Source organism: Ips typographus, linkage group LG9 (genome assembly GCF_016097725.1).
Source record: "Ips typographus isolate SLU linkage group LG9, UJ_Ityp_2.0, whole genome shotgun sequence".
NCBI lineage: Eukaryota > Metazoa > Arthropoda > Insecta > Coleoptera > Curculionidae > Ips > Ips typographus.
Window position 1 is genome coordinate 3,546,875 of NC_138430.1, and position 11,798 is coordinate 3,558,672.

The following is an 11,798-nucleotide window of genomic DNA, read 5'->3' on the forward strand; positions in this document are numbered from 1 at the left end:
CACAAGAGTGAGGTTAGGCTGGAAACAGCAAAATTTAAAAACCTTGGGAAAAATTTGGGAAAAATTGGGTTATTATTTTACTTAAATTGTGCGGGCTGGTGTTGCTACTGATTCTGTACTGTGTGTGTTATTTTTCTTGATGGTAAACCTGCAAAGTAAGGTAAGCAAACAACCAACCTTCTGTGTGTCACATGAAACAACAATCAGCCGCTGTTCGCCCTCATTGTACTGTTTAGACATTTTCGGTTACCGAAAATATCAAAATATGAAAAGCACAAATACAACGCACAAAAGAAACTGTCAAGTGGCAATAAACGTCAAACAACCAAAATTACAAATTTTAAATGACGTTGCCGGCAGCGCTAACGCCGGATTTTAACGATTAGTTAAAGAACATACGTTAATGACGTCAAAATTCCGTCTTGCTCAGTTCACAACTAATAGACAAAGAACGACAATTATTACGTTACTGTAACGTTACTGCCGCTAGCCCTGGGATAGACTTAAATAATAAATTTTTTGTAGTACTGAATATCGAAGAAAAAGTTAATGCAGATTAGAGCACACAGTAATTTTGGCGACAACAAAAATATTATTCGAAAAACAACCAAAATTTGGATGACAAGACTGTGTACTGTGACATTTGCAGTTTTGCCAAAAACCGTCAAGGCAAAGTCCTTTCTGTTGTCCCTTATGTTGGGTACCACCGCCCTCTATACTAGAAAGCCTAAAATGTCACTTTTAATGGCGGCGTTAGCGGTTTTCGTTTTATACACAAACGTATGCAGATGCAGTAAAAAATATGTTTTTTTTTTTAATTGTTTCGTGTAGTTGATTGCAAGTTGTAAGTGAAAAATCAAAAAAAGGTTCATTTCTCCTTTTTTATACACATTCAAGTCCAGCCTAAACAAATTGGTTCGAACATTTGTCCTGGAAAGTACAACACACAGCAAACTAGTTTAAACACTGTTCAATGTAAGAAAATCTGTAAATACTTTAAACTAGGTAAGCAAAACTGGAGAATGGTTCTTATGTTATTACCAAGAACATTCATTCAAAATTATTTTTGTTGCTCTCACAATGAAGGATGCTTTAAAATGTAACTCACATACCTGTGCATATAACAAGTACCTAATAAGTTTACTGTACTGGAAAGCACTTGTACCTACCATTGAGTATAGTGTTGGAGTAAAATCATCCCACTTCAAAGTGTTCAACCACTGTTGAGTTAGATCCAGTTTTTTGTAAAGTAAAAAACTGACACGGTTAGGCTTTTTCCTGAATTGCTGTTACAATTTTGAAAAACTTATGAACGGCAGCAAACAAAAATAACTTCATGTCTTCATTTTAAACCGTAAAAATTCATCTAATCCTCAAAAAACTCAATTTCCACAATACAAACAAACGCAAACTGTCACCACTATTTCCGCCATATTGGAATTTTTGACAAGCACCTTCTAGGCTTTCTAGTATAGTAGGCGATGTGGGTACACTTTTGAAATTTATGACTTTATTCAAGTTTTTTTTTGATTTCTAGTATATTTCTATAACTAATTAACAACAACTCAAACTTATTTTCTCTTTCAGTTTTGGGCGGCGTATGTGCCCTGCGACTCACAACACAAGGACGCTGTCCAACTCACCTTAGAGCAAATTGATGTTATTAGAAGATTTACAGAATGGTACCATCCACGCCTCGTTCTTTGTACATCTTCGGAAGGTAACTTTTAAAGAAAAACACACCGTACTAGAACTGATATAATTTTTTCAGATATAGAAACAGCTCACAAGAATCACCACATGTGTTCACTAATAGGGGTAGAAGGAGGACACTCCTTAGCTGGAAGTTTAGCAGTTTTAAGAACTTTGTATCACGTAGGAGTTAGATATCTTACGTTAACATCTACATGTAATACACCCTGGTGAGTTGCTCTATACTTAAAAAAAAAATGTTTTTAAATTGTGTTTCTTCTTAGGGCCGACTGTTCCCATGTTGATATGCCAGACAAGAAGCCTGAACATGGAGGTTTAACAAATTTTGGAAAGGTGAAAATAAAAATAATTAAGTATCTTAGAGAAAACTGTGTGGTTTTCAGGCAGTTGTAAGAGAAATGAATCGTCTGGGAATGATAGTCGACTTGTCGCACGTTTCAGTGGGTACTATGCGCGATGCACTCGAAGTTTCGCAAGCTCCGGTCATCTTCAGCCACTCCTCCGCACACGCCCTGTGCAATTCCACTAGGAATGTGGCAGATGATACTTTAAGGAAATTGGCTCTGAATGGTGGCATCATTATGGTTAATTTTTATTCAATTTTTTTGACTTGCAGAGATACTGCTTCTGTTGCTGACGCTGTTGGTAAGTTCTCAGAAATTTGTATATTATTTAATTATAACAGAAAATTGTAATCAATCTTCAGCTTGGTTTTTGTTATGGTTTTAAATAATTAGATAGCAAAATATACAAAGTGATCCATAATCTCAAATTCTTTTGACAAAAAATGTTTGAACATTCCATTGTTACTTTGCTGTGCTATTTCATTTTTGGGAAAAAACTGTCTAATCAGAAAAATGCTTGGACATGTATTAACGCGCATTTTTTGATGAAAAAATTTGATATACAGGGTGCTCCAAAATCAAGATACAGAGAATTGACAGTTTCAAATGAGACTTTTTTGTTGCAATTATGGTTTCTACGTATAGTTGTGGGTATTTTTCATGTCATATCCCATGTCGATATTCAGCTGTTTTCGAGAAAATAACATGAAAAATTTAACATGTTTTATTGAAAATAGTGTTCAATAATATTAAAAAACAGTAATTAAAAAATTAAATTTAATAAAATTAAAACAAAAACGTATTTTTTCTTTTATTATTAAATTAAATTCCTAATTTGAGCGAAATTTTCGTGCACTTTTTCCAAAAATTTTTCATAACTTGCTTATTTGACAGTTGACGACTAATAGCGATTGAAGTGAAAAGATAGCTCAAGTCGTAAGCTTTCCAAAAATATGCTCATTTAAGTTAATCGGTTGCACCGTTTGGCCGCTAGAGGGCGTCTAAGTCAAGCTTCACAAACCTAACCATTTTTGCTTTAACCTAAAATAGTTATTTCAACAGTTACAACAAAAGGTCACTGAAGGTAAAATATAGTCCAGACCATAGGTTTTTCAACAATATTTTCAAAAAAGGTCATTGCTGTGTCTGTCAAACTATCACAAAATTGTCAAAATCAAGCTTTTTGACAATTTTGACTTGACTTTTGTTTTTTGGAAACTAAAAGTTGTTTTTCACTTTTTTGCGACACCCTGTACTCAGCCGCTAATCTGAGACACCCTGTATCACCCTGAGATCCATTTTGTCCCAACTGTCACGGTTTTGGGGATAACCTGAAAATTATGTCAATTTTGACCGTTTTCAGTGCGTGGCATCCTTAAAAAATTACATTTTTACAAATGACACTTTACGTCATTTTTGTATCATCAACCTAAAGGAATTTAGGCAGTGGAAGTTTATTTTAAGAAATCAAAATCTGTCTCTAAATAAATTCAAAGGTACCACACAAGGACAAACGGTGCCTGGTACCAAAAAAGAGCATTGGAAGTAAAACTTTGAAGAAGCATTCCTGAGATATTTAGCAAAAACTACAAAAAAGCTGGGTTAAATTTGACGCCCTCTAGCGGCCGAACCGGACAACTTAGTCGTGTTCGCTCAACGCCACGTGAGAGCACCATTAATTAGCTTTCTTTTGTTATACGGCTCGTATATACAGGATGGTTCAAATAAGCGAGTTATTCACAATTTTCTAGATAAGTGCACGAAAATTTTGCTCAAATTAGGAATTTCTGCTCGATTTGAGGGGCGGCCAATCAAGACTGCTAGAGCAAAAACAGTCTCATTTTTCATCTAGCCGTAGATTCCAAAAATCAAATAAAAAATGGGCCATCCCATTTAAGAAATTATATTGTTTGGTTTCTTGCAATGCAACAAAAAATGAAGGTTCTTATTTGAAAATGTCAACTGGAAGGTCGAATACGTGTCCGAGCATTTTTCTGAAAGATAATTTTCTGAATTTTAATTGAATTTATTCCATACTTTATGGACACACCGTACGTATGAGTACATGGAAACTTACCGTAATAGATCATCTTATTTTTGTTTGATTTTTCGCATACAGGGTGTTTTTGAATACCCTTTACTATGTTAATTTTTTTGTTGTTCCTTAGCTTGTCGTAAGGTACTCTTTGTTGAGGTGTTTCCATACAAGTAGATTTGACTGCTGACTAGGCAAATAAAGTCTAATTGTGACACAATGGTAGAAGTAATAGTATATTACACACCGGGGTGGGAAGAGTTTCATTACTGTCGAGAGATTAGTTAGATAGCCGAGACGCGAAGCGTCGAGGTTTAGCTAGGATCTCGAGACAGGAATGAAACTTCCTACCGAGGTTTGTATACTATTTTATTTACAACCATCATATTTCTATCAAAATTTACAAATCATTGTTTCATTCTGAACATATGCTGTCCCAACGTGCCATGTCTTCTGAAGCTGTTGCAAGTAGTTCACAAACCTCAGTCATTCAGCAGCAAATTAATTTGTCGACCAAAGAGACAACTGTTGGAGACGCCAGTGCTGGTACTGGCCTAAATATTTCTATAAACACTTATAATAATTCAAATGTAACCATTAATTTCAATAAGTAGTTTGTTTTAGTTTAGATCATGTTAATTTTAGTATTGTAATGTATTATAGGCATTATAACCGTTAGAATGCATACAATTCGAGTTGTAATCCAGGACATTTTTCTCAATTTATTATTTGCGAACTGAATATCGATCCGACTATCTGACATTTAAAAAATTTGATTCAATCATCTTTTTTTTTTTTAAAAATATTAACAATCACAATTTTAGAGGGCGGGAAATGAGGGCGGGAAGTGAGGGCGGGAAGTAAAGGTGCGCAATATGATACTTCCTAACCTTCAATGACGTTAGTAATGACAGCATTACATATATGGTTGTAAATAAAATTGTTTTTTTTTTGCATTATTTTGGTCTCAAATCTACCTTTTCAAATGTTTATTTTGATTATTCTTCAGTTCCAAAAAAATAGTTTGAATTTACTTTGAAAATTATTTAAACTTTTAATTTGTTATACTATTCTAGCTCATATTAACCACATAAGAGAAATAGCTGGAGTAGATAACGTCGGTATCGGAGCTGGCTACGACGGAATTAATTAGTAAGTAAATTTTACTAACAAATCAAGCAATCCAACAAATAATTTTACAATTTTTTTAGCGTTCCTCAAGGACTTGAAGATGTTGCTTCCTATCCCACCCTCTTCGCGGAACTGATGGGTACGGGAAAATGGTCGGTGGAGGACTTACAGAAGTTAGCTGGATTGAATTTTTTAAGGGTAATGCAAAAGGTAGAGAGAATTAGGGATGAATTAAAGAAAGCTGGTGTCCCTCCTTTCGAGGACGTTATGCCGCGGCCCAAGGGCATTAGTAATTGTACGTCACAAGCAAACTACTAACCAAACAAACGATTTGTAAAGTTCTGTGTAAGAAAAGAGATATATTTTATATTAATATATTATTATTACTATAGTTGTTACTACTGCAGATCGTCGGTTTTTTTCGGGGTTTAGATGGAGTTACTCAAATGCTTAACACATTTTTTTATTAGACCTAAAATTTTTCAAATCTCTAATAACTACTAACGAAAATCCTGTATAACTGCCACGTTAACGCCTACTATTTTTGAAGTTTTAATAAAAGGCATCTTTTTTTGAATTTTCAATTAAACTGCTTCGTAACACTCCTTTAATGTTCGTAATGGAATGATGATTTATTAGTAGTAATCAATTTGTTATAGACTGATCCCTTTAGCAGGGTGTACCACCTAAGACTTTGCGAAATTTTCCAAGAAGTTTTGATACGTTAGCCAAATATAGTGAATAAGCAATCCCTTCCATGTTATACAGATTAATATTGATGATAATTAGAGTCCGGATTAAAAAACACTAAAATCATGAAAAAATGCGCTTAAAAAGCAAAACTATTTTCCTTAAAAAAGCATAAAAAGTTTTAAAAAAAGAACAAAACTCTTTCAGAGATGTAATTTTTCTCATTTTTTCTTAAAAAACTTTCAAATTTTTTTTTAACTACTTAAGGAGCATTTGGAAAGTTTTTGGCTCGATTTTTGGACAGTTTAAAGAGCATATTGAAGGTTCTGGAATGCTTTAGAGGCATTTGGAAATTCTTAGACAGTTCTAGAAATTTTTGGAAGCTTCTAGACTGTTTTGATACCTTTTGAGAGCTTCTAGACTAGTTGAAGGGCATTTGGAATCTTTTAGACCGTTTTGGAAGGCTTTCGACTGCTTAGGAAGCATTTTGGAGTTCCCGTAGTGTTTTAAAATCTTTTTAAACTACTTGAGGAGTATTTGGAAGGTTTTTGGACAGAGCATATTGAAGTTTCTGGAATGTTTTAGAGGCATTTGGAAATTTCTAGACGGTTCTAATTTTTAAAAGTTTCTAGACTAGTTAAAGAGCATTTGGAATCTTTTAAACTGTTCTAAAAGCTTTTGGAACCTTCTAGATGGTTTTGAAAGGTTTGACTCTTTTAGAAGCATTTTGGAGTTTTTGTAGTGTTTTGAAATCGTTTTAGACTACTTTAGGAGCATTGAAGGTGCTGGACTGCTTTTAAGACATTTGAAACCTTGTATAGAAACTTTTGGAAGCTTTTAAACTGTTCTAAATGCATACTGAATCTTTTAGACTGTCCTTAAATGTTTTGAGAGCATCTAGACTGTTTTAAAAGCATTTTGCAGTTTCTGTAGTATTTTGAAATGTTTTTTGACTACTTTAGGAGCATTTGGAAGGTTTCTGGACAGTTTAAAAAGCATTGAAGGTTTTGGACTGCTTTTAAGCATTTGAAAACTTATGGCTGCTTCTAGAAACTTGTGGAAGCTTTTAAACTGCTTTAGAAGCATACGGAAGGAAGCCTTTGAGAGCTTTTAGACTAGTTGAAGATCATTTGGAAGCCTTTAGATTGTTTTAAAATATTGTGGAGTTTCTGTAGTGTTTTAAAACCTTTTAAAACTACTTTCTTGAAATCTTTTGAGAGCTTCTATAGATATATCTTCTAGGCTCTTTTCTAAGATTTTGCAAGGCATTTTGGAGCTTCTATAGTGTTTTGAAATGTGTTTAAATTTTTTTAGACTACTTTGGAGCATTTTGAAATTATTTGGTCAACTTAAATTTGTAAATTGATACTTACCAATTTTGTAACAGATAATTTTTATGTTTCTGTCTCTCAGAAGCCTTCAATATCTCAATATAGCTATTGCAATGGTAAATTAACCTATACAACATGAAACCATACTAAAAATGGCAGCAAATAAGCACAAAAAGAAGAGAAAATCAAACAAAATCTGTCAAATGACGTGTTTTTGCGAAAATCGTTTCACATTAGATGTCAAAGTTTGGTTGCTTTTATTATTTACATTTACAAAAAGGAAAATTTCCATAAATCCGGACTCTAATGATAATTGTTACATTTTAAGCGGTAGTTTAATGTTAGGTGTACAAGTATAATATTTTAAAGTTGGTTATGTACTATGTACAAAATTTTATGAAGAAAAAAAATAGTAAAATCAAGTAGAGTATAATATTTAAATAACAGCTAAATAGAATATCATATAAATAATAATATAGTGTTTTTTAAGGAAAATATGGTGCTAAATCATTGAAATTAGGATATTATTAAAATGTGACAAATCATTACAGAACACGTTAATCATAACAAAATAGTTAAAGTTGAATGCGAAAATAAGGTTTTTCTGTAAGTTGATTAAGGGCAGAAGTTTAGTATAACCTAGAATAAGTGTAGAGTAAGCTAGTACTAAGACTTTTAATTTTATAAATCGTGTTTCAGGTGGTAAAAACGGTTCTTGACATACGTAGTTCAGAGATACTTTAACTCCATAAAGTTACACAAAATATTGATTCAAAATCCATGGTTATTTTTGTGTTTCTAACAAATCTATGAACATTTAAACAAAAAAATTGTTTGGAGAATTTTTAACAACGAAAGATTGGGTATAAAATTAATGAAAGGTTTTTTTAGAAATAAACCTTGAGAGTTTTCAAAAATTTCACAATTTTGAAAGTGATTAGAACGCTCACAAAGCCAAACTTGCTAAGAAGGCTAATACAGTCACTTTATGGCAATGCAAAAAAGTCACTATTAACATTGAATAGTATTATTCGTCCAGAGCTTTTTCACTAAACGAAAGCAGGAATGTATTATCTTTAAAAGAAAATTTATTGAGTTTAAAATCTGGAAGGCTTAAATTATTTAAGCCTGTTTGTCTGCTGTCTGTTGTTTTTTAAATTTTGAGACTTTGACTTCGAGTTTTTGACAGAAATCGTGTATTAGTTATAACGGACTATATCTACGTTTTTTTCAACTGTTTAACTACCGTAAAAATAATATAATTTTGCTTTAAAATTTTTTTAAATCTTTACTCTCTGTAGATTATTGCCCGTTTGTTGCAAAAACACGTTTTTACCACCTAAACATTTTTTTCTTAATTTGCATCTTTCCGACTCGAAGAAAAAGAGTTGTTTTATGTGGGTAATTCTAAAATAATTAGTAAAAAAAAAGAATGCCGTAAGTTCTACCTTTGCTGCGGTGTTGGAAATTTTGTACATAATGGCATTCTTTAATTCTAGATAATATAGTTATAGACATATTAATATAAGAATCACAACTGAACATAGTAGATACTTTATTATAACATTGTTATACGTACATTTATAAGGAATTTATACATGAATGAATTGGTTTACTTAAGCAAGTAATGCTTCCCAACAACAACTAAATACGTATACAGGGTGCACCAATCTAGTACTGCTAGAGAAAGCCCATTATTTTAGTCCTACTCGTATATGTGTATAATATCTTGCAACATTGGCATTTTAATTTTAGTAATAAACAAAAAACAGTTGATATTGGAATATAGTTTATACAGGGCGTCCCACGATCGATATAAAGAAATTAATTTCTATTAAAAAAGGAGCTTCAGCAAGCTTTATTTAGAGGCGTCCAATTTGGCCCACCCTGTACAAGGCTATTAATTTTGAATGTGACAAATAGTAGAAGCAAACAGTCACATTCAAAGCATTTGCATTGTTATCATCCTAACTTTCTTTGTTTTCCGCATAATTAGAATTTAACATTGCTTGACATCCAGATATTTTTAGTGGTATACAGAGTGTAACACTGATCTTGATAATGTTTAAAAAAGTAACACTCTAGGTATACAGGGAGTCGAAGAAAATTGTATAGTAAAGTTGTATATTTTTAAATGGAACCTCCTGAATTTTATTGCGGTGTTGGTAACTTTTTTAGAAATGGTTTATTATAATTATGACTCTAAAGCACTAAAAATACCTTGTAGACGGTTCTAATTACTTTTGGAAGCTTTTTAACTGCACTAAAAGCATACGGAAGCTTTTAGACTGTCTTTAAATATTTTGAGAGCGTCTAAACTGTTCTAAACGCTCTTGGAAGGCTTTTGACTGCTTTAGAAGCATTTTGAAGAATTCTGGAGATTTTAAAAAGCATTCAATGTTTTGGACTGCTTTTAAAAGCATTTGAGAGCTTCCAGACTAGTTGAAAATCATTTGGAAGCCTTTAGAGTGTTCTAAAAGCTTTTGGAAGCTTTTCTAGATTGTTTTGGAAGGCTTTCGACTTCTTGAGAAGGACTGTAGAGTTTCTGTAGTGTTTTAAAACTTTTTTAGAATACTTTAGGAGCATTTGGAAAGTGTTTGAACAGTTTAAAGAGCATTAAAGGTTCTGGACTGCTTTTAAGGCATTTGAAACCTTGTAGACGGTTCTAAAAGCTTTTATAGTCTTTTGGAATGTTTTTACATTTATATGTTTTTTAGACTACTTTAGGAGCATTTGGAAACTATTTGGTTAGTTTAAATTTGTAAATTGATACTTACCCATTTTGCAACAGATAATTGGTATCTTTTTGTCTCTCAGAAGCCTTCCAGAAGATCCAAAAATATAATACAAGGTTTTCAATTTTTTTTTTATTACCATGCCACAATTATCTGCAACACTTAGTGTGGTCACAATTTTACACTAATACAGGCATTTGCCACTGCATTTTGCCAGTGGCGTCCCTATCAACACTTTACTGGCCTTTTTTAATTAAAAAACAGTGGCAAGCCACTGTAGGTTCATAACTTAATTCTCATTTCAAGCAATGAAAATATTTATACAACAAAAAACTAGAAATGTTACAATTACCATTGACGTATAGCAAATCCATTCATGTATAAACATTTATGTAGAATAAGACTTGTACAGATATTTGAAATCTAAAAGCACTCACGTTTATATGAATATGTATAGAAATGATCAAACTTTTCTTCTGATTTAAGTTAAAAATCAAACTTCGCTCCATGTTCTCCATTTACATGTAAAAATCAAACCGCCCCCATTATTATCATCCTGTGCCACAACAGATAAAACAAGATGCAGAAAACGATTTTTAGAATATGTGCATTGTGCCGTACTCCACATCAGACTTTATGCATTTTTCATAAGAGATTGTCGTATTCGGATATCTAAAACATTTTACGAGCTTTCCATATAACGCACGGCGGTGGAAGGTAAAATGTCTAAAACGTTTTGTCCGGGTTGGAAGCGTCAGTAAAAGGGCCATAAATTTTGCATTTTCCGTACTTTTGTATAAACAGGAAAACGTTCTGGTTTTTCACGCTTTTTTAACGGTCCCAAGGTGTGCTCGTACACTACAAACGGCTAAAAGGGGTCAAGTGATTTCTAGTTTTTCTTTATAATAAGTTTTTAAGTTTCATTTCTTGGTAGCAATGAGTCGAAAGTTTTATTCAGTAGATTAAATGATTTCTTTAATAGTAAAAGAAAATTACAGACAAATTATTGACATTTGATTTATTCAGTGAACGGGTGTTACTAAATACTTGTTTTTTTCTCACTTTATCTTGAAAATTAACACAAAATTGCTTTAGTAGTTACATTCTACCATGATTGTTCTACTAATTTGTACTTTAACTTTTTAGTCTTACTTGAGTAGTTATAAGACTTGTAAAAATCGTTGATTAAATGTACATTGCAATAACATTTACAGGTATATAAATTTAAAAATTCTCTAGAAAACGAATGGTAAGAGAAAACCATTACAGAGTCCTCTTACCATTCATTTCCTAAGGACAATTTTGAAATTACCATACCTGTGCAGTTGTATAGAACTTTTTAGAAATTGTGAAATATTGATGGACCAATTTCTTACTATTTGTAAATTAAATGTTAGATGTTACTTTTCCGACATATCATAATACTAAGTCATAACTGTTGTATCTATAGGCGAATACAATATACCTCCTCTCTTTTCCCAGCTGAAAAAATTTGTTTCCGGCATACTGTCAACAAAGTTGTACATTTTGAATGTTACTGCTTGGGAAAACAATAATATAGGTAATAATAATTATTGTAACAACACAAGGAAAGCTACATCCAGTTAATTAATTAAATCGTATAGAGTCCCTTCTGTCGCTAGGAACGGAAACATCTTAGAAAATAATATTATGTGTGTATTAAAACGATTTTTTAACTTTTGTTATACGTTTTGTTAAAGTAATTTGAATATGGCTGTTAATAAACAATTTACAATAAATATGCGTTTGTTTTTTTTTTGCTTTTTTGTTCTTGATTGCTTCGACATTTGTCAAGAAG

At 32.3% G+C, this 11,798-nt stretch overlaps 1 protein-coding gene across 1 annotated transcript in view; it reads left to right on the forward strand.

Moving 5' to 3' along the window:
* Positions 1–11,739, forward strand: part of LOC145734179 (dipeptidase 1-like) — a 129,257-nt gene extending 117,518 nt beyond the window's left edge. The window contains exons 5-10 of the mRNA XM_081987370.1: positions 1,588–1,720; positions 1,772–1,922; positions 1,977–2,046; positions 2,097–2,358; positions 5,169–5,244; positions 5,304–11,739. Coding sequence (XP_081843496.1) covers positions 1,588–1,720; positions 1,772–1,922; positions 1,977–2,046; positions 2,097–2,358; positions 5,169–5,244; positions 5,304–5,541 — 930 coding nt within the window. The 3' untranslated portion in view covers positions 5,542–11,739. The remainder of the gene's footprint in view (positions 1–1,587; positions 1,721–1,771; positions 1,923–1,976; positions 2,047–2,096; positions 2,359–5,168; positions 5,245–5,303) is intronic.
* Positions 11,740–11,798: the final 59 nt, after the last annotated feature.